Raw genomic sequence first — 26,358 nt, forward strand, 5'->3', positions numbered from 1 at the left:
CTGGAAAAGGGCATCCTGCTTGGTAAAGTAGACGATCCATGGAAAAGAGGCCAGCCCTCGAGGAGGCGGATGGACACGAGGGCCACAACAGTGGGCTCAGACCTAACCACAGTCAGATGCAACCAGAAGGCCTGGGCCGTGTCCGGGCTGTTGTAGAGAGAATCATTATGAGGAAGAAGCAACACGATGGCAGCCGACACCACAACGTGACCCTCAGAGGGCCCTATGGGTGTGGGGTAAGTCAATCATCAATACACCCTTCCCTACCTCACCCACCCCACTGCTTCCTGAAACGTCTTCCTCCTAAATACCTGCCGAGACCTTGTCTCAGGGTCGCCTTTCAGGAGCCCTCAGACAAAAGCACACACCCAAACTAAGATGCTGTTTCATTATGTTTACAATAAAACATACACAAAACAGACTTCTTAAAAGGATAAGGCAGAGATAAAATAAACAATATTTAAAGTAACTGATTTATTAGCAACGCGATATTTTTGCTCTCACTCAAATATATTAATTAGGATACTCTTGGTGAGTGGCAACGTGATTAACTGTGCTTCATTAGTTCTGAAAGTCTTGATTAGCGTTTTGTGATGTGATTGAATGCCTGGTTCCGAATACGTTTTATTTCCATCTCTGGTTTAATGGCTTTGAGAGAGCAGCAAGACTGTGGATCCGAATGCAGAACAAGTTAGGGCCCTCACTCGCCTCTCAGGCCCAGCCACCAGCACAGCAGAGGCTCTCGGCCAGCACATCCCAGCCTTCCCTGAGCAGTGCTCCTGTTCACTAATCAGAAAGGGCTGCGTTTTCATGTTTCCCAACCACGAAGGTCAAAATCCACCAAAGTTATGCTTTGGGAAGATTGTTAAATTGCTTAGACAGGTGTCCACATTTGTCAAAGCTCATTGAGAAATGTGCATTTAAAAGGGGAATATTTGATTGTGCTTTGATACGTGATGGTACCACTACGGCCCACAAGGAACCCTCAAGATGTCCCAGTGAAATCCTCCAGGTGCAGGGCTCCCAGGCAAATCCTGTCAGCTTGCGGTTCTCTCCTGTCTTGAGGCTGAGTTGTCCAGCGTGGGGGGGGCCTTGCAAAGCAGAGATCAAGCTGGGCCATGGGGGGCGCAGGCAGAAATAAATCATCCTCCCAGATGCTTCTTGGATGGCAAGATGCTTCCTTGTGGTATTGTCAGCTTGACCTGACCCTGGGACCTGCTTCCCCTTCTTGGTGTGCCAGGGCCCTGGGTGGGAAAGGGCAGGTGCCTGAGCTGCAGTGAAAGGGGAGGGGGGTCTGCCAAGTGGGGAGCAAGAGACCCAGGAACATACAACTGCTACAAATGGGCTCAGAAAACAAGGTCCTCAATGTGGGGCTGTCACTCACCCCTCCTCCCTCAGTCTCCACCTCCAGCAGGGAAGACTAAGCCTTCCTTGAAGGTGCTCCAGATCGACCACAGCAAAGCGGGGGCCACTCCAGCGTTGGGATAGAGCGAGACTCTCGTCAGGACAGCCCTCTTCTTCTCCATCAAAACAAGAGCAGGGGCCATCGCCTGGGACCTGCAGGAGGAAGGCAGACAGTGCTACAGTTTGGGCCTCTCCAAGGCTCAAGTCCATTGTCTAAAGCTCCCGGGTTACCCTTTAATAGGATGCTACTAGAAGTTATGTCACTGCGATTTCAAATACCAGCAGGTTTGCCTGTATGGCCAGCTTTCAGCAAAGCTTCCAGTATAACAAATACTGACCTGCTTCTGAAAAGCAGCCCATGGAACCCAATGGGTCACAACAGTGCAGCATTGGATATACAGGGAGAAGTTGAAAACAGTAGTCATTGCTACAAAATCACAGGAACCTTTATTAAACAAAAAATAGCAAAATGGGAAACGATTGTTTCTCAACATATTCTCCATGTAGGTCTAAACACATCTGAAGGCAGTGCTTCCATCTTTATAACCTGTCTCCTAAGAATCCTACGGGCTCTGGTTAATCCCACATCAAAATTGCTGTTTCTGGTATCCTCCAGGGACTCAACCCCTGTTCCTTCAAACTCTTCTCTCAGTTTGGAAGGCAAAAAACATCTGAAAGGGCGAAAGAAGGGCTGTAGAGTGGATGAATTAAGGTTTCTCAGTGAAATTCTTACAGACCAACCCTTGCTGCCCTGACAAAATGAACATGCACATGGTTGTGATGGGGGACAACATTCTCAGCCCAGCTTTCCCGGCCTTTCCCTCCCCAGGCAGTTTCCCATTGTCTTAAAACTTCTCCATCATAAGCCCTGACAATCATCCTGGGTCCTTCAAGAACCTCTATCCAGACTCTCAAAATACCGTCACCATCGCCTTCCGAGTGGGTGTCTGCCTGATTCTGCAGCTCCCCGCAAAAGCCACTGCTTTGAGTGGACCTTTGTTTTAATTTTTTTAAGGTGCCCTAATGAGACCCAGACAAATGTATTACCATCCACTGACTACAAGATAGACCCATGCATGTCTGACCTGAATCCCAGTAGCTGGAAAGCGAGACCCCAGGTTCAAAGCACACACCGGTGGAAACAATAGACTCAAGCGTAGCATCGAACATGAAGCTGGCCATGGATGGGGAATGTTCGGTTCTGCTGTACATGAAGCAGAGCCAACTGGACGGCAACAAACCACACACCCCGTGCCCATTTCCAAGGTAAGTCCACAGAGGCGGAGTCACTTACCTGAAGTCACTGCTGTGAAGGAGGAACAGATGAAGTGATGAGAGGAAGAATGAAAACTACTTGAAAAAGCACTTCTAGTGGGGAGATAGAAATTAAATGAACTATGAGATGCTATTTCACACCCGTCATGTAAGAAACCTTTCAAGTCTGATAATACCAAGTGTTAAAGAGGATGTAAGGAGATTGGAATTTGCACACACTATGGGGGGGCAGGGGGAGAGGAATGTAAATTTGGCAATAAGGAAGGTTATGGGTTGATAGGTTGAAGTCCTAACCCTCACACCTGTGAATGAGATTCTGTTGGAGAATTAGAGGTTGCTTTTGTTATGTTCATTTGTCCAGGGCACACTGGACTCTAACCCTAACCCCTTCGGAGTGGCTTCTTTGAAAGGAAAAACACCTAAGAAGAGACGCGGATACAGGGAAAATGCTTCGTGTGGGGGCGCACCTCAAACCCAAACCAGACGCACTGCCATCAAGTCAATTTGGACTCAGAGCAACCCTAGCAGACCGGGTAGAGCTGCCCCTGTGGGTTTCCAAGTCTGTGGCTCTTTCCAGAAGTAGAAAGTCTCATGTTTCCCTGGCAGAGTGGCTGGCGGTTTCAAATCACTGACCTTGTAGTTAGCAGCCCAACGTATAGCTCACTACATCACCGGGGTTCTTTCCCCTACAAACCGGATGCACCAAGAAATGCCCAGGGCAGGACAAATATCCATTTGTCAAGCTTTGGCCCTGAAGCTAACAGACAGAGAGAGAACCCAGGCTATCGATGCCCTGCAATTCTAGCTTTCAGAACTGTCAAGGGACAAAAGTCCTGTTTTCTAAGCCCTCCCGCTGGTGGTATTTTTCTGACAACAGCACTGGGATGTTAAGACCAAGAGCGAGTTGAAGACGCTGCTGCCCACCCTGCTCTGCACGCACACAAAAAAGCACTCGCGCGTGTGCCCAAAGAGACTCGTGGAAGGCTATGCACTAGCCGGAGTCCACCCACGTGCCCCCCTGCAAGCAATTGAGTACTCACCTTGCAATATATCATCTGCTGTTTTGTCTTCTTGAAAATAATGTTGGAGGTAAAAATGACCAAAGAAATGTTCATTAGCGCTTAATGTTTTACAGTATTATATGATTTTTAAACGTTATTCGGAAGTACACATGGTACTGGCTCGGCCTGGTATAGAAAGCATCCCTGGCTCAGGCAGGCATCCTCAGGGAACCTTGGTCACATGCTGCCTGAAGCCAAATCTCAGCCGGAGCCTGGTTTGGGAGCCCAAAGTTAGCAGCCTGTGAGGCTCCGTCAGGGAGGCTCTCTGGCTGTCAAGAGGCTCCAGTTGTTCCATCAGCCAGCCTTCCTGATGGTGCCAGAGCGACGATGGGTACATGGAATGGGAGGCTTCTCCTAAAATCGTGTGTCTAACTCTGCCTTTGTCTCTGCCGTTGCCCTAGCTAAGTGTAGACCCAGACTCTCTGTGCCACTTTCCAGAGTGGAGAGCTGCCAGAGCACAGGAGCTGTCATGAGATCCACAAGACAGATCCAACTGGTCAGGACTATAGTCTCAGGGACACCACGGTCAGCTGGCTTAACCCGTCAACAAAATCTACATCTTCCTTTGATGAGTCGAGACTAGAGTGCAACTATTGGTCTCTCCCATCCAGAGGAAACAAGAGCGGTGGAAATCGAGGACAAATGGACTAAGGGATAACACAACTTCAGCCTCCACAGCCATGAGGCAAAAGGAACTAGGTGTGTCCAGCTACCACTACCAACAGCTCTGAAGGGGATCGAATTACAAGGTTTGGGACAGAGAGGGAGAAAGAACTAAAAAAATGATGAAGGAGGCCAGGCTTGCTGGCGAGGTCAACATTAGTAGAACCCTCCCAGGGGTCCTCAAACTTTTTAAACAGGGGGCCAGTTCACTGTCCCTCAGACCTGTTGGAAGGCCGGACTATAGTTTAAAAAAAATTATGAACAAATTCCTATGCTCACTGCACTTATCTTATTTTGAAGTAAAAAAACAAAAGGGGCAAAAACACCCAGCAGGCCAGATAAATGTCCTCGGCGGGCCGCATATGGCCCGAGGGCCGTAGTTTGAGGATGCCTGCTCAAGATTATAGTCACCCTTTGGGTCTAGAACTGAACTCACCTGTGTGGCTTAATTTTCCTCCAAACACTCAAACGAATAATAACACTATTGATGAGTATACACCTTAGAATAATCAACCATTTGATATTAAGAGGGTAGCATTTTTCCAAGGGGCTAGGAAAGGCGGGATGGGAGAGAAAATGAGGGAGGATGGACCATGATACATTGAAAGGACTGCAGTGAATGAGATCAAAGAGACTGTGTATGAATCAGTGAATGTACAACTGATGATCTTCTCGGAAAATGTTTACTCAATTCACAATAAAAAGTTGAAATAAGGAAGTGAAACCACTTGTTGTTGTCAAGTAGGAGCGGGACAGGGGGCCAAGATCCAGCCAAGACCTCAAACCAAAGAGAGATCCAGCTGAGCTGGAGAGCGAGGGCGGGGATGGGGCGAGGGGTCTGGAAGAGGCATCGAGCTGGACCTTGCAGAAGAAAATGAGGAAGAGATAGAAAAATCCAGAGGATGTGAACCGGAAATTGAGGGATGCTGCTGGGGCAGTGGAACTAAAGCTGAGAGCTAGATCATGGAGAGCCAGCTGAGAAAGGAATGCTTAGTGGAAGGAATGTGGAAGCAAGGAGCTTATATTTGAGGTACTAGACTGGCATAAGCTTGCTAGACTGCATCTATCACCAGTCAGCCAGCCATGAGCTGGGCCATGGACCCTGTGGGTGAGGGGCACTCATGGCCACCCTCTCCCCTGTGGGATGGGCACCTTTGCTCCGCTTACCAACACTCACTGGTGCCACTGGCTGCAGACATAAGTCCTCTTGATCCTTCAGGAGTCACACCAACTTCTCTCCAACTCCCTGAGTCTCCCTTGCCAGGGGGTGGGAGCCGAAGGTTGTTACCTACCACAGAGATCAAACACTGCACCTTCCCCCACCCCCGAATTGTTGTGTCTTTGAAGGTCCTATCTCCCCTAGATTGTGTCACAGTTATTTCTCTCCTCTATTACGTATGACTCTTGGTTGCAAATGACAGAAAACACAACTCAAAAAAGCTGGAGGACAAAGAAAGGGCCTCGTTGGTTCAGGTAACTGCAGGGTTCCAGGCACAGCTAGGAACTGAGCCAGGAGCTTAGACAAGCTCACAGAGGCTCGCTCTCCTCCCATCTGCATGGGCTTCAGTCTCAGGCAGTTCGCTCCCTGCTCTCTTCCCAGAATACCCAGCAGGGAAAGATCTTCTCCTTCCTTGTGCCTCCAGTTGGTGTTGAGCCCCAACTAACTCATGGTGACTGCTCCACAGGGGTTCTAGCCACTGGTTTTTCAGAAGCAGATCGTCAGGCCATTCTTCCGAGGTGCCTCTGGATGGACTTGAGCCCCAATCTTTGTGTGTGTGTATGTTTGTTTATTTGTTTGCTTGTTTATTTTTAAATCATTTTAGTGGGGGCTATTATAGCTCTTGTCACAAGCCATACATATATCCATTGTGTCAAGCACATTTGTTGCTTGTACATGTACATGTACAACACATGTACATATGTTGCCATCATCATTTGCAAAACATTTTCTTTCTACTTGAGCTCTTGATATCAGCTCCTCATTTTACCCCTCTCCCATCCTCCCTCCCTCATGAATCCTTGATAATTTATAAATTATTATTATTCTTTCATGTTTTACACTGCTGTCTCACTTCACCCACTTTTCTGATGTCTGTCCCCCGGGGAAGGGGGTTATAAGTAGATCATTGTGATCTGTTCCCCCTCTCTTCCCCCACCTCTCCCTAACACTCCTGGTATCACTACTCTCATTGGTCCTGAGGGGTTTATTTCTCCTAGATTCCCTGTGTCGTGAGCTCTTATCTGTACCAGTGTACATGCTCTGGTCTAGCCAGATTTGTAAGGTAGAATTGGGATCATGATAGTGGGGGGAGGAAGCATTGAAGAACTAGAGGAAAGTTGTATGTTTCATCAGTGCTATACTGCACCCTGACTGGTTCATCTCTTCTTTGTGACCCTTCTGTAAGGGGATGTCCAATTGTCTGTAGATGGGCTTTGAGTCTCCACTCCACGCTCCCCCTCATTCACATTGATATGATTTTTTGTTCTGGGTCTTTGATGCTTGATACCTGATCCCATCCACATGATCACACAGCCTGGTGTGCTTCTTCCATGGGAGCATTGTTGCTTCTCAGCTAGATGGATGCTTATTTATCTTCAAGCTTTTAAGATCCCAGACACTATATCTTTTGATAGTCAGGCACCATTGTGGGATACAGAAAAAGTTTTCCCAGGTTGTCTCCTGCTTGCTATCTCATTGTGTAGTCAGCTGTTTACAAGTTTTCTCCCTGAGGTCATCAGCCATCCAGAGCAATAAGACTACAGTATTGTCTTTCCCACCATAGGTGAGGCTCAAACCCAACTGATAAGGATAGTGATTGTTTCCCTGGAGAGCCCAGAGAAAAGGGCATGGTCACTCAAGTATGACCAAGGTTAGGCTACCGTCTTGATGTGGGATCCACCCATCTTGTCACATGTGTACTCCTAATCCCTCCTCTTCCTGTTACCTGTACACCCCTAGATCGTCCCCCTCCCACTGCTGTATTGCCTATGGTAAAACCCCTTCCTGTAATTGGGGGGCTTGCATGCCCCTAAGTATATATAAGCCTTGGTTAGAAATATATTCTCCCTCCTCCTTTCCTCCTCCCTTGCTCTACGCGGACTGGGGTGTTGAGATCATTGCCGTCCCGGAGGTGAGCTTGCTACCATAAAATATGTCTGACTCCTTTGTTTTACCTTCTCTTCTATCTCTCCTATCTTCTATGACTTCACTATGATCTTTATATATTATTGCCATACAATTGCTCCTATAGACCCCACCCATGGTTGTTAGAGGCTGGTTTACTTTAACACACCATCAGCTTTTTTCACCACATTTGCTTAGGCACCCATTTTGTCTTCAGTGATCGTGTTGGGAAGGTGAGCATCACAGAATGCTGAGTTATTAGAACAAAGTGTTCTTGCATTGAGGGAGAACTTGAATACAGGCCCAATGTCCGTCTGCTGCCTTAACACTGAACACATAAATATATGTACAAAAATCTATTTCCCTATTGTTATACATAAATATATTTATACATGTACATGCCTGTATTTAAACCTCTATAAATGTTCTTTGCCTCCTAGTTCTTTCCTCTATTTCCTTTTACTTTCCTCTTGTCCCACTATCATGTTCGGTCTTCATTCGGGTTACAGTAATTCCTCTTGGCTACATTGCCCTTGATTAAGCCCCACCAGGTATTCTACACCTTCCTCACCATCGATTTTAGATCACTTGCTGTTCCCTTGTCCCTGGATTTGTTAACACCCACTTGTCTCCCCCTCTCCTGTGTCCCCCTAGAGCTGTCGGTCCTGTTGTTTTCTCCTCCAGATTGTTTATCCTGCCTATCTTATGTAGACAGACATGCAGAGACAATAATAAGCACAAAAACAAGAAAAGTAAAACAAACAACAAAAAAACACCACACACACAACACAAAAAAAGCAATGCCAAAAAAAAAAGAAAAGCCTATAAATAGTTCAAGGTCTGTTTGTTGACCTTTAGGAGTGTTTTCCAGTACAGTCTCATGGGGTGCCAGGCCTTGGCCCAAAAGTCTATTTTTAGTATTCCCCGGGGACTTCATTGCTCTGCTCCCCTTGCTGTTCTGTTGCACACCCTTAGTGCTTTTCCCCAGTGTGATGGGGTCAGATCGGGCACAATTCCTGCACTGTGTTTCCAGTGTTGTCCCCCATAGTGCTATGGGTCAGTGAGGGATGTTGTGTCTATCTCTCATGGTGGGGCCAGCCCTATGGTCCTCTCTGAGCATTGGTCCATCCCCACTCTTACTGTTAGCAGCTGACTGCATTCACTGTTTGTACCACCCAGGGACTCTCTTTCCTTATAGTCCCAGCAAAAGCCCCAGGAGGGCACTCTGCTCATGGGTCTATCTGACAAATAATCACAGAAATCAAGGAAAGAATGTGCTGATGGATCAGGTCTGCGTCACAAGCCCCCCCCCTTGTTTTGTTTTTTCCAATTTTTAATTATAAATTAGGTGAAGATTTACATTTTGGATCATAGACACTGTATTCAATAGTTTAAACTACTCATCAACACCCCCAGTAGTTTATCCTTCAACTGTTCCTTGATTTCTCCTCTCCATTAGACCCAAGTTAACACCCATCCACAGTCTTGCCTGTTACATTATCTTCCCTCCCATGTCCCCCCTCTCCCCTCGGCAGTCTCCAAAGTCTTTCTTTTAGCATGTATGTCATTGTCTTGGTGTGATGGTTGGAGAATGTGTCAACTAGACATCCCAAGTTAAGGGTAGGGGTGCAGCCCAGGTTGATGACACCTTCTTGGGGGTGTCACCTTTTGTAGAAGAAAGAGACTGAAGTTGAACCCTGCATGGTCCTTTGCCTTCTGCTAGAGCTGGATCTTGCATTTATTTCCTCCATTTCCAGTTGTGTAAAGCCTGCTGATGCCAGGAGCCATCAGCGGGCCCACCAGGAGCCCCTGGTGAATTCATTTGGCCAACTTCGGGTTCATTTACTTCTCCATCCTCCTCAGTCACCCTCTAGGTCTGAACTCATCCCCATGGCTCAATTTTCAAGCAAACAATAGGTAGGTCTATAAGGGAACAGCAACATTAGTTAGTTACACACAGCTTAAAATAATCATTCATCTGAGATCAACGGGGCAGTATTTGACCAAGGAAGGGTGAGGATATGTGTTAGTCTGGGTTGACTAGAGAAACAAATCCAGAGACACTCATATATGTGTAAGAGAGACCTTTACATCAAACAGCAATTATACATTAAGAAAACATCCCATCCCAGTCCATTTCAAGTCCATTAGTCCAATAATGCTCCATATGTTAATACTAATCCATGAATTCCTCTTTAGATTCATGCAAGGATGCTGAATGCAGGAAGATCACAGGCCAGCGGGTAGAAAATCTTGTGGACCCAGTGGTGGTGGAAGCATCTTAGCACTGGCGTGGGTCTCCACAGTTCCAGGGCTCTGGCTCCATCAATGTAACTCCATGTGACTTGTCAACTGGAAGGTGTGGCAGAGAGAGAGGGTTTGGCTTCCAGTGAGCTACTTATCTTCCTAGCACCTCCAAATGGGGTCATCAAGCTGGAACCTATTGACAGACTAAACTCCACCCCTTTACAAGTTGACAGGAGAGTATGTAACTGCCACAGGAGTGAAGAAAGGAAGAGTAGAGGCAAGAAACACAGAGAGCAAGTTGGGTGGGCATTGTTGCCTTGAAGGGACTGCTTTGAATGAGATGATGTAGAACGTGTGTGAATTGCTTAATGTAAAACTGATGACTTGCTCACTAACAGAAAACCTAAAATATTTTTTCTTTAAAAAAGACTTTCAGTCTTGGAAACTGTGTTAGTTATGGTAGACTAGGGAAACAAATTCATAGAGACAGATATGTGTATAAGAAAGAGGTTTATATACAAGAGCAATTGATTATTGAGGAAACATCCCAACCCAATCCAGATTGAGTCTATAAGTCCAATATTAGCCCATATGTCCGATACCAATCTATTGAGTCCTCTTCAGACTCATGAAATACTTGCAATGATGCCGAATGCAGGAGGATCACAGGCAAGTGGGTGGGAAATCTTGCGGATCCAGTAGCATTGTAAGCATCTCAGCGCTGGCAGGGATCTCTACGTGGCTTCTCTGGCTCCAGAGGTCTGGTGGCATCAGGTAGGTCCATGTGGCTTCTCTAGCTCTCAGGGCATAGCACCATGTGTCTTGTCACAGTGTCTCCAAGGGTGTGAGTCTTGTCAGTAGAGAGTCTCCAAGGGAGTGAGTAGAGAGAGAGAAATGTCTCCTGCCTCCATGGAGGAGATACAGGAGTTCCCAGAATCCTCAGGAGGAGGCCATACCCACACAGCGGCCTCATTGGCTATGACCTGATTGACAGACTAGACTCCACTCCTTCACTCTTAATCCTCTCAAATCCCAAATCAACACCAGATTATGTAACTACCACAGAACTGTATTGGGCCGTTCTACTCTACCCTATAGAGTCATTGAGTTAGAATCAATTTGATGGCAGTGTGTTTGGTTTGGGTTTTTGGAAATTTTTACAGGATGGATGGAGCCCATGGGTGGTGCAAAAAGTTATCACACTCAACTGCTAACCAAAAGATGGAGCTTTGAGTCCATCTAGGCTGAGGAAGAAAGGCCTGGGTGTTTCTATATGAAAAATCAGCCATTGGAAACGTGTGGAGCACAGCTCTCCTCCGGATCATATAGGAGCACCTTGAGTTGACGTGCTAGCGTCTCGGAGGGGATGGGCGCATGGATGAGAGCGAGAGGCCAGTTCCTCTAGCTCTTACTTGGATTTTTGGCCAGAGTCCTGCCCAGTACTGAAGGCTCACTCTCTTCCTGGAGCTGGGACTCTGATAGGGAACAAAGGTGAGGGTGGCCAAGGGCAGGGTCTTGGGGAAAGGGCTGCTGTAGGGGAAGGGGAAGTTAGAGTGGAGCCCAGGATGGGACAAGTGCCAGGAAAGTGAGCGTGAGATCTGAGGAGCTCCTTGATTAGGGGAGGCTCTGGGGCTACCCCATAGTGAAACCGGAGGCCATGCATGTGTAGGTATTGGGGCCTGGGGTCACACGGCTCAAAAGCAGCTGGCTGGAAATGTGGAAGGTACAGACAGAGAGGGCAGATCCCGTGCTGCCTGCTGCCCAGGCCGGGAGGCTTTCTCCCAGGGCTCTCCCAGGTCAAGGCCAGGGTCCTCCAGCAGCATTTGGAGGAGGCAGGAAATCCACCAGGCAGCAACTTCCCTGCTTGGTCCTGCTCATTTTATCTGGGGGCAAAGGGGAGACACCATGGACAGAAGACTCCCAAAGACCCTATCATTTTCCCCAAGCCCAGGACCCCAGACTTCCCTTTCCCACAGGCCTTGAAAAAGTCAGAAAACAAAAGACCGAAAAACGTCTAGATGCAGGAGTGAGACACGGGTCATGAATATGGTAAGTGGCCTTGTTAGAATTTGCTGATTGATTGATTATAGACTCACTAATCTCCTGGTTCTGAATTTACCTGAAGAATACGTGAAAACGAGTGTAGCCGAGTCAAATATTATAGGACACTGACTAACTTGTTTTCTTTAAAGTGACTTCCCCCGTCATGTTGGGCTTTAAAGTCTGCATGAATATTTCATATATAGCCCATGCATTTAATATTTTAACAATTTTATATCATATCTACCGTACTTTAGTACCTGACTTGTATATTTATGTGACTATTGTTAGAAGTGACTAATTGGGTTTGATTAGCTCCATCATTAATATTCTGTCCATAATTTAACATGCTTCAATAAAATACCCTAAAGCAGTGTAATGATTAGATTTCAGGAATATGTGTTTTGCAATTAAGTTCCTCTTGATTTTAATATGCAGATGAAGAAATGGTGGTCTCATTTAAAAAAAAAACTGCCCTTATTAACTCAGCAGTATACTCTGAAGATTAGGTAAGAAATCCGAGATTTTCTCTTTGTATATGCGAGTTAAAATGTATTTCAATCAAGCCTATGTGGGCAAATCAGATTTGATTAGTTTAAGTTCACAGTCATTCTATCTAAATGAATAATGTGTCACCTAACATTGCAAAAATTTGATTAATAGTTTATCAGTTAATTAAAAACGGAGTTTAATTTTTCTTTTTTAGGAAAATGCAAGGTAGATATTCCTTGTGTTCATCATAAATGCAAATTATTTCAGTTTGAATCTATTGTTTCTTTTTTTGCTTCTTCACCAACTGGCAAGAAAAATCAAACTTCTAGAAACATCTCTGGAAGAAAGCAGGAACACAACTTTCTCTGCTCCCACGGCCAGAAGGGTGGCCTGCTTGGCGCTGGGGAGGGGCGGGGGTTCTCCTATGCCTGAGCTGCTGATGGCATCACCCCCTCCCCTCAACCTCCTCTCCCACCCTCCCCTCTCCTGCAGCCTTTGACTTCCCCCAATGACAACTTTGTCAGCTTGTTCAGTTTCTTTTGTCTGTGGGACAGGGGATAGGAGTCAAAGGGCTTCTTCCCCCAGGAACCTCAGGCTAGGCATTGGAGCTCAGTGGGATGGCACAGCATCCTCTTGGGGTGATCCACACCCAGCAAGCGGTCAGAGTACCAGCATGAAGCACCAGGGCACCTCGAGCTCATCATTTAAAGGCAGCTGAATGGCTGATCATCGAGACAAGAGATGGTCCTTCCTGGGCCTGTGAGGCGGGTGTCATTGTGAGACTAGGAAGAGCAGGGGACCATTACAGAGTGCCTGAGTGAGCAGACACTGCTGAGGGCAGCTCCATCTCCACGGGGCTTTTGCGACACAGTGCAGACTGGCTCCCGTCCATCCTAAGGACTATTTTACCCACCAACTTCTGCTTGCTCTGATTGAAAGCTGTTCGTGAACTCCTGGCTCTCCTACCTGTCCTCCCACAAGCCGAGCAGGGTCATTTGGGCAGAGCTCATCCCCAGGCAGAGCGTGCCAGCCACACGCATGGTTGCACATAAGGGAAAGGAACACAGGCAGGGCATCCTGGGGCCTCCCGCCATGCTCTCTCCTTTCCCTGGGTGGCACAGACAGTGAAGCCCTTTACTGCTCACTGAACTCCCTCAGGGGCACCTCAGAAGAAAGATTGATAATCTGCTTCAGAGGGAACCCCTTAGGGTTGGCACAATGGCCAAATAATGGCCTCAGAGATGTGAGCGAGGGTGAGGCAGAGACAGCACTGGACCATGTTTTGTTTTGTTGCACATGAGGTTGCCACGCATCAACCTCAATCAAGGGTGGCCATCTCTCTACTCTCCTAACCGCATCCTTCGCTGTGGTGTGACCTGCTTGCCAAGAGCCAATCTCATCTAAGACAAGTCCAGGTGCCATGGTATAGACAATGTCAGCCTTGACCATGGCCCTCCGTTCAGGAGGACTTACAGTCCAGAAGCAGCAGACAACACTAGGTGATTACAGATGAGATTGGCTTTAGCCTGTGTGGTCAGTGAGGGCTTCTCAGAGGAGGCATGCTGCAATGAACTACCTAATCTGGCCCTTCTTCCAGAGCCCCCATGAGTCCTACGCAGTGACTGAGCTGAACTACGCAAATAGTTCACTGGGATCACACAGCTTGAACTACCACAGGGATCACACAGCTTGTTGCTAATGCTCATACGATGTACGGAACACTGACGGCACCACAAAGAACTGCTGGTGCCCAGCGTTGCCGTCCCTTTAGGCTTCAAAGAAAGCCAGTCCCAGAGCAGAGAGGGACGTCACTGCCGCCAAGAAGAAGACATAGAAGTGAACAATGAGAAACCGCAGCAGAGAAATGGCATCAGCAGAACCAGGGCACCAGCATGAGATGGCACCACGGGCTTCCTGGCCACAGAGCAAGGTGGTTACCGTGATGCCCTGGCTCAGCGCAAAAGAGCAGACAGCCTTCAAGCAGGAGGCTTCTCGGTGAAGTGGGGCACCTTTGGGCACTCGGGGGAACTGGGGTGTTACAAACACTTGTTCAAGCCAGGGCAGAGGTCAAAAGGGGAGCTGAGACGCTGAAGACCCCCCAGAGAGAAACCAGCCTGGCTGAGAAGAGACCGTCTGGACCAATATCATGCCTGATCTTAAATTGTAGCCCATTATTTCCCTAGTAAGCTTCATAACGATGAGTACCGTCTGTGAGTCCTGGTGGCCATTGCAGGGAGCCATGGGTCGCAGCAGAGAAGTAGATCGTGTCATGGGAGGGACAGTTGGCATCAAAATTGGCACAAAAGACAAACTGGAGACAGGAGGTTAATCTGACCTCTGCTTCCTAGGAATCCGCTCTGGGCTGATGCTGAAGGTGAGTCTGCCCCTTGAGAAAGTAGAGGAGATCAGCTGCCTGCCCCGTGTCATCTTTTACAAGAGGTAACGCTGACCCCAGGCCTGAGGGATGAAGTAAGATCTGGAGGAAGGACATTGCAGCTTAAAGAAGAGCAAGGGCCAACACTCCGAAGTTGTGTTTGATGTGTGATAATCAGGAGAAAGTCTCCATGGCTGGAGCAGAGGAGCAAAAGAGCCCAGGGGAGGTGACCTGGACGGCAGGTAGGGCCCTGGTCATGAAGGCCTGTGGCCGAGCTCCCAACCCTACCTGTACTTCCGAGTCACCGGTGCAGCTCTTCAGGCACGCCTGGAGCCAGAATAGCCCTGAAAACCATTATGGAAACCCTTGCTGGTTCCCAAGACATGGGCTTTTCAAACGCCTCATATGTATGTGAAAACTGGACAGGAAAAAGAGAAGATTTAAGGAGAACCAATGCATCTGAAGTGTGCTGGGGATGAATATTAAAGATACTCTGCTCTGCCAGACCCCCAAATCTCATGCCCATGGAGTCAATTGTGACTCATAGTGACCCTATAGAACTGGGGACAACTGCCCCTGGAAGTCCAAGAGAGTAACTCTCTCTCCTGCAGAGTGGTTAGTGATTTCGGCACGTAACCCCAGGGCTCGTGGTCTGCAGAAGGGTGACAAAAATCTGTTCTGGAGGAACTATGGCCAGAACACTCCAAGGTGTCATCCTATCTCCTCATCAGGAAAGAGCAGCACTTGCAAAGGACATCCATGTTTGGTCAATCGGTCAGGGAAAGCTCAGGGACTTCTCCAAGAGGTGGCCCAACACAGCGGCTGCAATATACCACCTATTGTGATGGTGGTACGGGTGGGGTTTTTTTTTGTTTGCTTGTTTGTTTGTTTCTTCTGTTGTATCTCAGTTGCCATGCATCAGAACTGAATGGATAGCAGCAAACAAAATAGCAACAAGTGTGGTTTAGGGTTCACCGCTCTGTACAGAAAATCTAACTTGTGCTCCAGTTTCGAGAATCTCTACACTGAACAAAAGGATGTTCAGACCACTGAGCTCAAAGGGCCAACTTCCTGGTAGTGGAAGGGGGTGGAGAGACTGTGGAACTACATGTTCCTGTTCGGCTCCGTGCTCCTGGGTTTAGCATTGAGCCTTCCTGACCCAGCACCCATGGAAAGAATGTTGTTGCGGTGAGGGTCCGAGCAGACAGTGTCCCTGGAGTGGCCTGGCCTGACGCTGGTTGCTGGATCAGGTGTTGATTGTGCTGGATTAGACCCAGTCCCCAGTCTCACTGTTATCTGTAAAGTTCTGTAGAGGTTCTTGGCCACCTGCCACCGGTCCCAAGCTGGCATTTCTATCATGGCCCCACTGAAATGTCACCTCGCAGGACCCCCCAAGCAACCTGACCTGGGTTTGGGTTCTACAGTTGGCAAGCAGGTCAAGATGCATCTAAGGGGGGGCCAGGGACAACATGGTTTTCTTGGAGGAAAAGCACCGCTAGCATTTTTTTTTCAAACCCCAAATGTTATTTACTTAATATAGTCATCACACGTGTGCAAATGGGGACTTAATTTTAAAAACAAACAAAACAAAAATGGCACCAAAGCTTAAGATAGAATCCTACCTACACAGAAACCAGGGGAAGGGAGGACAGACGTCTACGGAAGAGAAAACAACACAGAGAGAGGGGCTGGACAGGGCGGGTCTGGCCTCTGGGTTGGAACGGTACTTTGAGTAGGTTTCCTGCAGGTATTTCTTAAAAGCTGTGTGATTTGTCCAAAGGTCAGCAGTTTGTATGTTCAAAGGGCTGTCGATGTTGGGCTCTCCCAGCAGGCTCTGGATGGAGAGGAAGATAGTCCTGACGTCATACGGGGTGGACCACTTGTCCTTCAGGATGTCCAGGCAGATGATACCCTGAGTGTCCACGTTGGGGTGGTAGCAGAGGGTGAGGAACTTCACTGTGGGCGCATTGTCAGGGGAGCCATGGGGGAACTCCAGGGAGAGCTTGTCCCTCGGGTCTTCATAGACAGTGCCGGCTGGTCCATGGACGGTCCCTACCCACTTGCAAAGGTTGTCTGATTCCGGGAAGGCAGATTCCTTTGACGCCGGATACCATGAGGGTCGCCAGCTCCTGTTGTAGCCTCTTGCCCACAGAACCCTGAGCCGTGTCCCTGCTGGGCTCAGCCCTTTTTGTGTGGCTACGATGCTAGCTGCACTGGGTCACAGTTCTGGGAGGACATCTGCTTGGTGCTGGCAGAGACAGGAACCCAGAAGGCTAGATGGAAACGACCAGCATTTTAAGACAAGCTTGACTTGAGACACCCAGCGGCTAGGTGGGGGTCCTGAGAGGAAGGGGTCCGCCGACCAGGTATTTCCAGAAACACTTAGAGGGCAAGTCATGTGTATGGGCATCAAGGCCCCAAGGCGTCAGGTGGAAGCCAACTGTGGCCAAGGTGTGGAGGCTCTGGCCCCTCCCACCACAGGAACAGGGCATTCACTAGATTGGCAGGAACCGAGGCCCTGCCACTGGGTCCATCAAATGCAGCACGGAATCTTTCTGTCAAAGTCACTCGCATTGTAAGCCATCACAGGGTATCCTCCACCCACTCTCGGACAAGCCCAAGGCCAGTGGGGAGGAGGCACCACTTCTTGAAGAGAAGCCTACCTCCCACTGCCCCATGGTGCCCTGCACAGGGCAGCCCTCCCTGCTTCCTCGCCATGGCCAGCCAGCCAGGCTCACCATCCCTCCAGGCCACTCAGCACTGCGGATGCCCAAGCTGGGGCGACAGCCAGTTTCCAGTCCCTCGGCCCTGTGTCTCTCTCTGCCTACACGGGAGCCAGGCTTGTTTCATGACTTTCCCTGAGAGCTCTCAAGGCTGGGCCTGTCATGGGTATGGGTGAGGAGGGGAGTGATAGGTGGGCCCATTTGGCCCAAACTATTTGTTCCTGAAGAGCCTCAGATGTAAATGTTTGCCACTCTGTCCAAGGAGGGTTTACAGGGAGTGTGTGTGTGTGTGTGTGTGTGTGTGTTCATTATGTAATCTACACGGATGGTTAAGGTTTTGTGTTAATTTGGCTAGGCCAAGGATCTTAGTTGTTTGGCAGTTAAGACACAGTAATCCTCCATGATGAGATCTTACATAATATAATTGTCTCTCTGAGGAAAGTTACTATGAGCAGCCACTCAACTGAAATAAGTTTCTTTGGGGGCATAACCTGCTTCCAATATATATGGTACACTGTGGAAAAGCTTGCATGCTTTTTGCTGGGTCTAGATTCTGCATCTGGCTTATCATTTGATCTCTGTTCTTTGGACTTGAGCTTGGTCTACTGTATTGTCAACCAATTCTGGGAGTTGTCAGCAGCCAGTCATCCTGGACTAATTTGCCTCTACAGCCAGAAGCCTGCTGCCTGACCTGAGGATCTTGGGTTCATCAGTTTCTGTGAGTCTGGAGAAGCCTCCAGCCTGACAGCTGATCCTCAGACTTGGAACTTGCCTCCCCTACAACTGTGTGAGCCATCTTATTGATATAAACCTCTCCGTATATATACATATATAAGTTACACCAGCTTTGCTTCTCTGGAGAACATCCTAAGACATCCACCTTGTCATTAATTTTTTTTCTTTTTAAATTTAACATACTGCAAGCTTTACAACATTGAAGTGTCTTAGGCGTCTACTCCCAGAGCTGTCAGGTCTTGGGGGAGGGACTATGCCCTGAGAGAGAAGACTTGGTGAAAGAGATCCCGGTGTCAGCATCAACTTGGAGCAGAGAGAAGCTTGGAGGCCCACGTTGGTGGCTACCTCTATGTAGCCAGTGCTTTTACAAGTATGACCATCTGTCCAACTCCTCTAAGCTATTTAATCCTCCTGGATAGACTACGAGATCAAGGTTACCCTTCTCTCCATTTGCCACAGGCAACAATGGAGGTACAGGGAGGTCATGTAACCCAACCAAGGTCGCACAACTGGCAACTGACAGGATTCAAACCCAACCACAATCTCCAGAGTCTGCTACCTCCAGATGTCACAGCAACAACCTCGTGCATGTGTGCTGCCCTCAGGGGAGAATTTTCATGGTTGATGAGCAAACCGGGTGGAGAGACTTCCCAGAGTGCCTTAGTTAGTGGTAGGGTGAGGATGGGAAGTAAGGTGCCTGCCAACCAGGCCTGGGCTCTCTGCCCTCTGCCCCAGTGCACAGCCAAGACTACACATTCAAGGGCCCGACTGCCCTACTGCTGGGGACACGACAGGAGGCAACTCACAAGCATGGTTTCCTTTCCTCTTTCCCCCCCACTTTATTGGGAGCTCTTACAGATAGAACAATCCAAGTTCAGTTAGATCAAGCATCATTGTACAATTGCTGCCACCATCATTTTCAAAACATTTTCTTTCTTCTTGCTCTCTTTGATATCAGCTCCCCTTTATCTCTGCCCTCCGCAACTACCTCCAGGAACCCTTGTTATTATATTAAACATTATTATTGTCATTACTTTTTTTTTTTTGGCCATATCTTACACCATCCAATGCATCCGTTCCCCTCCCACTCCTGGCCAAGGTGAAGAGAGACTCACTCTGCAGAGCTTTGAAAATCAGAAACCGGCGAGACCAGAGGGTGGGAGAAAGACAAAGCTGTGTACTCCCATGAAGCTTTTCAATCTCAGAAAGTCCCAGGGGCAGTTCGAAAGTGTCCTCTCCGGTCTCTGTGAGCCAGAGTGGACTCCATGGCAGGGAGGTTGCTTTCTCTTTCTTTCTCTTTGGGGGGTGAGGGGAGTGAGGGTGGGAAAGTATTTCTCAGAGCAAGTTTTCCCGTATAAAAACAGCACCAGGAAATCAACTCCAACGTCAGTGTCCAGAGCTGCAGCGTTGGACATCGTCCTGCTTTAAGGGGAGTTGCCTGACGTGCCCCACAGGGAATGGGACCGCCCCAGGGTAGGAGCTGCAGATTCAAGGCCGGAATATCACAGCACGACTGGGGTGGCGGCCGGCAAGGGGAATGCGCCTTGACGGCGCACCTGGCGTTCCACACAGCTGCAGGGGGAGCCCGCAGGCCGCTGGCCTTTGGAGCTGCGCCGGTGAATGGCTAACTCCCCATCTACTGTGGCGCATGGGCCACGGGCCACCGGGAGCCTCTGCAGCTACCAGAGCCAGGCTAGAGGCGTGTTTAAGGCAGGGCCTTACATAAAGGGGTGGCTGGGGGAGCACCTCCAGGCGTGATTAGCACAGCATCTGCCGCTCAAGGTTCCGAGCCCCGCAGACCTCCTCCCAGGCCTCCTTCCTGCTGGGGGGCATGGGGCTCCCCAAGACTGCTGCTCCTCTCCCCGCTCACACAGTGGGCAGAGCCACTGGGGCAGGGACAGAATGGTTCACGGATGTTTTTGGAGGTGCACAGGACCCAGCCCCTCACGAGCAACAAGCCAGATGCTAACTGCCTTAATAGGGGTGAGGGGCTCCAGAGGTGGGGGTGACCACCATGGGATGACTGTTGGAAGGAATGGATGAGACAAGAGGAGGGAAAGGGGTCCGAAATGATGAGGGAGGGGGGGTGGAGTGGCATTCAACTTTGTCATTTGAAAAGGCTTTTTCAAATGGGAAGGGCTGACAGAGTGTGCCAAAGCAGTGGGGCAAGCCCAGTCTGGAGTTGCTGGGGGTTCTGGTTCTGGATTGAGTAGGTCAGGTCCAGTGGGGGGGTGGGGGGTGGGGGAGCAGATCCACCTCACTGAGGCTTCCTGGGACTCGGGACCATCTGTGTGTGTAATGCTGGGGAGCCCATGTGCCTCTCACAGTCTATCCCTGTGCTGTGGCCACGGTGAGCCTGGCCAGTCCTGAGAGCAGGTGCTGCCTCTCCCCTGCAGGTGCTTCAAGGAGGTCCCCTTGAAGGTGGCGGCATGCTTGGGAAAGCACAAGGACTGTGTTGGGGCTGAGGAGAAGGAGGGCAAATCCTCCTGCAAGGTCCAGCAGCCCTGGGCCAGAGGCTCCCACAGTGACACGGGGACCCAGGGCCTCTTGAGAAGCTGGGCTTTCCTGCAAGTTGGCTTTTTTCCCTGCCGCAGGTTCTCCCCCAGTGATGCCAAAGGAAGCCCCTGTTCCCAGGCTGCCCCTCAGCCGGAGGAGACCCAGCCAGCTGAAACGCAGGTGCAAGAGCCTGGATTGGTCAGACACTGCTCGTCAGGCCGTTTTCTCCCACGGCGCGTCTGGGTGGACCTGAGCCTCACACCAAGCGTGTGAGCATGTGCCCCACCCAGACAAAACAGACAGAGCACCTCATAGTGACAAGACTTACTGTCCGAAGCTGTACATAAATCTTTACAGGAGAAGGCGCTCTCAGCTTTCCCCCACAGAGCAGCTGTTGAGTTTGAATCTCTAACCTTGTGGTTAGCATCAGAATACTTAACTCACTGCACTGCCAGGACTCCCTTCCCTACTACACAAACCCTGCTGCCATCAAGTTCTTTCTAACTCACAGTGACCCTACAGAGGGTTTGGGGACAAGATCCTTACAGAAGCAGGCAGCCCCACCTTTCTCCCTCAGAGTGGCAGTTTGAACCTCTGACCTTGTGGCTAGCAGACCAATGCTAACCCATAGTGACACCAGGGTCTCTTTCCGTACCACTAGTAAAACTGCTGGCATTGAGTTGATTCTGATGCATAAAAACCCAAGCCAAGCCCACTACCATCAAGTCTTTCCAACTCATAGCAACCCTATATAGAGTCTCTGAGGCTCTAAATCTTTACCGGAGTAGAAAGTCTCATCTTTCTGCCTCAGCATTGCTGGTGGGTTTGAACCACAGACCTTGCAGTTAGCAGCCTAACACTTACGCCACAGCACCACCTGGGCTCTTTCTGTACTCCCCAGAGAATACCAAACCCCGGAATCCATTCAGCTCTGTCCAATTTCACCTATTGCCCACTCCTAAGTCCATCACTGTGGTCAGGGGTATGCGGTCCTGCCCTCTCATTGGCCAGGCACGAGCTGCGTGCCTGCACGCCCCACCCCAGACTCTCAAGGGTGCTCCGGTGGGCTTGAGTGGTTCAGCTTCAAGAGCAGCTGAATCTGGAGGACGGTCTTGAGTTTTCTGCTTCCCCTGAAGGAAAGCAGGGAGCTTGGAGAAGAGGGCTGCCCAGCCTGGCCTGGGGGTGGGGAAACCAGTGAGAAAGGGGAGTCCTCAGAGAGAGAGGCAAGCCTGAGCGGTAGGCTTCAACGGTGGAAGGGGGCTGACAGATGAGATGGCTGTGGTAGAAAAAGTGCCCTTTGGAGAGCTTTCAGGATGGGGGTCTGTGAACGGGAACCGCTAAGCCATTTCCTCCCTCCTCCGTCTCCTGTGCAGGTGCCTTTTCCTTAATTACACCCAGAGAATGCAGGCTGGGGGACGCCGGCGATATTTATTTTCTGCGCGGAGTGCAGCACAGGTAATTCACCAGGGGCATCTTTCTTAATGAGGGAAGAAAAATGTCAGACCAGCGATCAGCCAGGACGCCCCGGCAGACTTAAAAATACCCCAAAAGAACAGGAAGAGTCGTTTGGAATTAGCTGGCGGTACAGTTCCCCCTCCGATTAGGCGCGCGGGGTGTCTCGGTGCTCACGCAGAGCCATCTGTAACCAGGGGCTTCCCGGGAGAGGACATGCCTGTGGAGGGGTATCTGTCTGTTGGGGGTGGACTCTGTCCCATTGACTACCAAAACCTGAGCTGGAGGCCCACATCTGTTCGTCCTGGGCACAGGGTCTGCCCCCTCTGCCCCTCTCTGTGAGGCCCCCTCAGCCCAGCTCTGGGGCCCACCCTCGCTTGGCTCTCATTTGTAGGGGTGGGGGGTGGGGGGGGCGGTTGCAGAAATCTCTGTCACTGGCTAACAAGCTGTAGTTCTTATTTTCCTGAAACTAGGGGCCCTGGTTTGAAACCGCCAGCCACTCCTTGGGAGAACACCAAGGCTTTCTACTCTCGTAAAGAGTGAGTCTCGGAAACCCACTGGCGCCATTCGATCCTGTCCTGTAAGGTGGCCTGTGAGTCAGACCCGACTGCGTGGCAGTGAGTTTAGCTGGGGGTCGAGCCTTTGAGGTAGGCTGTACCACAGCCCCGCCCTCTCGGCTGTGCAGACCGGAGGCGAAGACACACTCAGTCCTTCGTTGCTGTCTCCTGGGGGGCTGGCCCAGAGCCCGCTCTTGGTGGCCCTGGCTGTGTCCTGTCCACACGAGTGGGATGGGGAAGCGATGGATGGGTGGTGGAGTCCTGCTTGGATGGGACCCACACCAGGCAGCATCTATGCAAACCGGCACACCATGGGCCCTCTCCATAGGGGCAGCAGTGGGAGGATGCTGCGAAGATCAGGCTGCCTTTTTGCTCCTTCCAGGCCAACACAGGGTGAGGGATGCAAGAACGTGGATGAGGAAGCCCTGGTAGAAATGAAATGAAGGCCATCGTGACTGGTCTCATTATGAATTGAACCGTTAGGGGAGGAATCCAATCCAGGCCTCCCTGAAGCAGCAGACTGCCTGTTCAGGTGAAATACCACCATGGGGCTGCATGACCGCTGGGTCCTTGGGAGATCTGGGTGGTGGCCACCCTGCCATTCTCCACAGCTCAGAAGTAGGGACGGTGGCATCGAAAGGGAAGCAAAGCCAGGGTGGTCTGTGAGGGACAGAGACAGTGACAGAGAGGGACAGACATGGAGAGGAAGAGAGATGGAGATCAGCCCAAGGAGAGTGCCAGGGGCCCAAGAAAGAGCCCCCCAGGCTGCCTCCAACGTGGCATGGTAGAAAGAGAGGCTTGCATGGAGCAAGCCCTCAGAGAGCCCTGCCTGGTCCTTCACTACAGCCCCTCTTGTTGCAAACAGGAAATGGACTGACACACTGGATCCAGGTCACTCTCCAGTGCCCTCGAAGCTCCAGTGGGCACTGTGCCAGGTGGAAGGGGTTCTGGGCTGGCCTGACCAGTGGGTCTCAGCAGTGGCTAGGAAATGGATAATCTATCTCTTGGACACCTCTGCTTCAGAGTTTCCTCTTCACACTGCCAACCCAGACCCCAAATTGTAGTTCACCTCATCCTCTGGCCTCACAGCCCCAGGGCAGGGGACAGTCCCACTGCTATGAGACCCAAGGTGCTGCCCCTCCCCCAGGAGTTTCCCTTTGTAAACAGTCCCTTTATTACCCCCCACCCCGGAGTGATCAGAGTGAATGGGCCACCTCCTTCCTGTTGGACATCGTGGGCTTGGAGCCTTCAGGGAGCACAGGGCCCCCATGTGAAGGGAGACGCCCTTGGCTCTGACATGAGTGGCCTGGACACTCCTCCAAGGTCAAAGGCAGGTGGGCAGGCCCTCTATGGAGTCCAGCAGGCTCTCTTCTGGAAGGTTACAACCAGCAGAGACTCGGAGGAAGGCTCAGCCCCTTTACACACCTGGACATCTCTACCTGGCTGTTAGACAAGCACATCCCCAAACTCCATGGCCACTGTCCCCAGAGGACAGCCCTCAGATAAATAAATAAAGCCTCCACTGGCTTGTGGGCTGGTGTCCGGGTCTATTTTTAGAATGTAGGACAATTTCCTCCCAGAATAGACAGACGCACTAATCCAGGAGGGAAGTCTGGGAGAGATGACGACGTGGGGCTTAGAAATGAATTAGCCGTGAGTATATTATTTGAAGAAATGTTGAACAGCTAGGCAAATATTTAATGCTGTAGAGCTGGAGCTGACATCTTCCAAGGCAAAGCGGCTGGCTCCTGGAGATGCCCCTCCCCATCCGTGTACCTGGCTGTCACGCCTGGTTTGCAGGACACCTGTGGCTGCTCTCTGCTCAGAATTCCTTATGGCTGCATATCTGGTAGCAGTGGTTCAGTGGTAGAAGACCCACCTTCCATGCTGTAGACCAGGGTTCAATTCCCAGCCAATGAACTTTTGTACAGTCACCAACTCATCTGTCAGTGTGGGCTTGTGTGTTGGTATGATGCTGAACAGGTTTCAGCAGAGCATTCCAACTAAGAATGCTAGGAAGACAGACTTGGCAATCTACTACTAAAAACCTCAGCCAATGAAAACCCTGCGGATCACAACAGTAGGGTCCTGTTGGGCCTGGAGCCAACTCAACAGCCTGATGGGATTATGTGTGTGTGTGCGCCCGCGCGCGCACGCGCGCGCGCATAGCCTGGCCAGGTCTCAGAGATGATGCTCAACATGAGTGGACCCCATCATCTTTCCCCTTAAACACCTCATTATCCTACTGAACGAATGGGATCTTTGATGCTTCAGTGGGACTTGTTTGGGGAAGCAGTCAGGAAGTATGACCCCTGATTTGTGCCCCTGTGGGAGGTGCCCACGAAAGCAGGTAGGTGCCAACGCTGGGGCTGAGTCTCCCCAGGTTTTGGCTGCAGCAGAGACTGCGTATTGCTCCTCTGGGAGCTTAGAGGCAGGAGGCCCAGGTGCAGAGGGGGACAGGCACCATCTTCACATCAGATTGCATGCGGCTGTGATAGTAAAGTTTTCTGTCAACTTGGCTGGGCCGGGATTCTCAGAGGCTTGGCAGTTGAGGCCTCACCCATGATGACCTAACATAATATAATCACCTCCATGACAGGATCTTCTGATCTGTTGTGAGCAGCCAAGCAGGGGTGGGAAGATTCAGGTGGAGTGCACCCCATGCTCAGGTTACAGGCCTGTGATGCTTCCTCCCGAGGGTAGCCTCCTTCAATGGAAGCCGACAATGTGGAGAGCTGCTTCATGTCTTGCTAACTGGGACTCTGCATCTGGCTTACCAACCTCTGGACTGAAGCCAACAACCTGCCATATTGTCTGCCAACCCTGGGAGCCAGTAGAACCTGCCGTCTGACCTGCTGACCTTGGCTTCATCTGCCTTTGTATCTACTAGCCATGGTCATTCTGCTTCTTACTTCACTAGGCCAGGCAGGTACTCACACCAAGAAAAGCCTCTGCTTCTACAACTGGATGAGCCATTGCTGAATATCAATAGCTATCTATCTATATCTATCTATCTATCTATCTATCTACCTACCTACCTAGCTACCTAGCTACCTACCTACCTATCTATCTATCTACCTATCTATCATCTATCTATCTATCTATCTACCTACCTATCTATCTATCATCTATCTATCTACCTACCTATTATCTATCTATCTATCTATCTATCTATCTATCTATCTATCTATCTGTCTATCTATATGAAACCGGTTTTGCGTCTCTAGAGAACCCAGCCTAACACACCAGGCAATAGGTCCCCACTCCTGGTGACTGCATGTATGTCAGAAGAGGGCTGTGCGCCAACGGATTCCCAATGACCGTCTTTCCAAACAGAGTTCTCCAGTCCTTCCTTCACAGATACCCCTTGATTGGAATTGGTTAGATGGAGTGAAACTCTTACCTGTCGACGCCATCCAGGGACTCCTCCATTTACAACCTGGGAACCAGAGAGTCCATGAGGCAGCAGCCTCACACTACGGAGTGGTTGGGCTGAGCCAGTGACTGGCCGTCTGAGATGTGCTCCGCTGACTGGCCTGTGAGATTTGGGAAGAGCAACATGGCTTGGGGCTTTACCTGTGTCCACCCAGATAGTCCTTGCAAAGGCCCACACACGAACTTCGGTCACCCCTGAACTTCTGTCCATCCTACTTTACAGTTGAGAAAACTGAGACTCTGGTGAAAGACCCTGACACCAATCCTCCAGCCGACGCCT

General features: G+C 50.0%; 1 protein-coding gene across 1 annotated transcript; it reads right to left on the bottom strand.

The window, feature by feature from the left end:
* Nucleotides 1-1,394: 1,394 nt before the first annotated feature.
* On the bottom strand, nt 1,395-26,075 carry LOC101650034 (ubiquitin-conjugating enzyme E2 C-like). The gene is made up of 4 exons (XM_045293887.1): nt 26,047-26,075; nt 16,792-16,864; nt 16,408-16,706; nt 1,395-1,557 (listed from the first exon to the last, which is right to left on the bottom strand). Exons 1-4 carry the CDS (start codon nt 26,073-26,075, stop codon nt 1,395-1,397), a joined length of 564 nt encoding a protein of 187 aa, XP_045149822.1.
* Nucleotides 26,076-26,358: the final 283 nt, after the last annotated feature.

The sequence above is a fragment of the Echinops telfairi genome, unplaced genomic scaffold (assembly GCF_000313985.2).
Source record: "Echinops telfairi isolate 266 unplaced genomic scaffold, ASM31398v2 ScPeMD7_2291;HRSCAF=2852, whole genome shotgun sequence".
NCBI classification, from domain to species: domain Eukaryota; kingdom Metazoa; phylum Chordata; class Mammalia; order Afrosoricida; family Tenrecidae; genus Echinops; species Echinops telfairi.

Bases quoted from the DNA above. Each gene is read 5' to 3' on its own strand.
- LOC101650034 (XM_045293887.1), bottom strand. From the start codon at position 26,075: ATGGAGGAGTCCCTGGATGGCGTCGACAG. The intron at 16,865-26,046 runs GTAAGAGTTTCA...CCACACAAAAAG, and splicing joins TCCCTGGATGGCGTCGACAG to GGCTGAGCCCAGCAGGGACA. The intron at 16,707-16,791 runs GTATCCGGCGTC...CCAGCCGGCACT, and splicing joins AGGAGCTGGCGACCCTCATG to GTCTATGAAGACCCGAGGGA.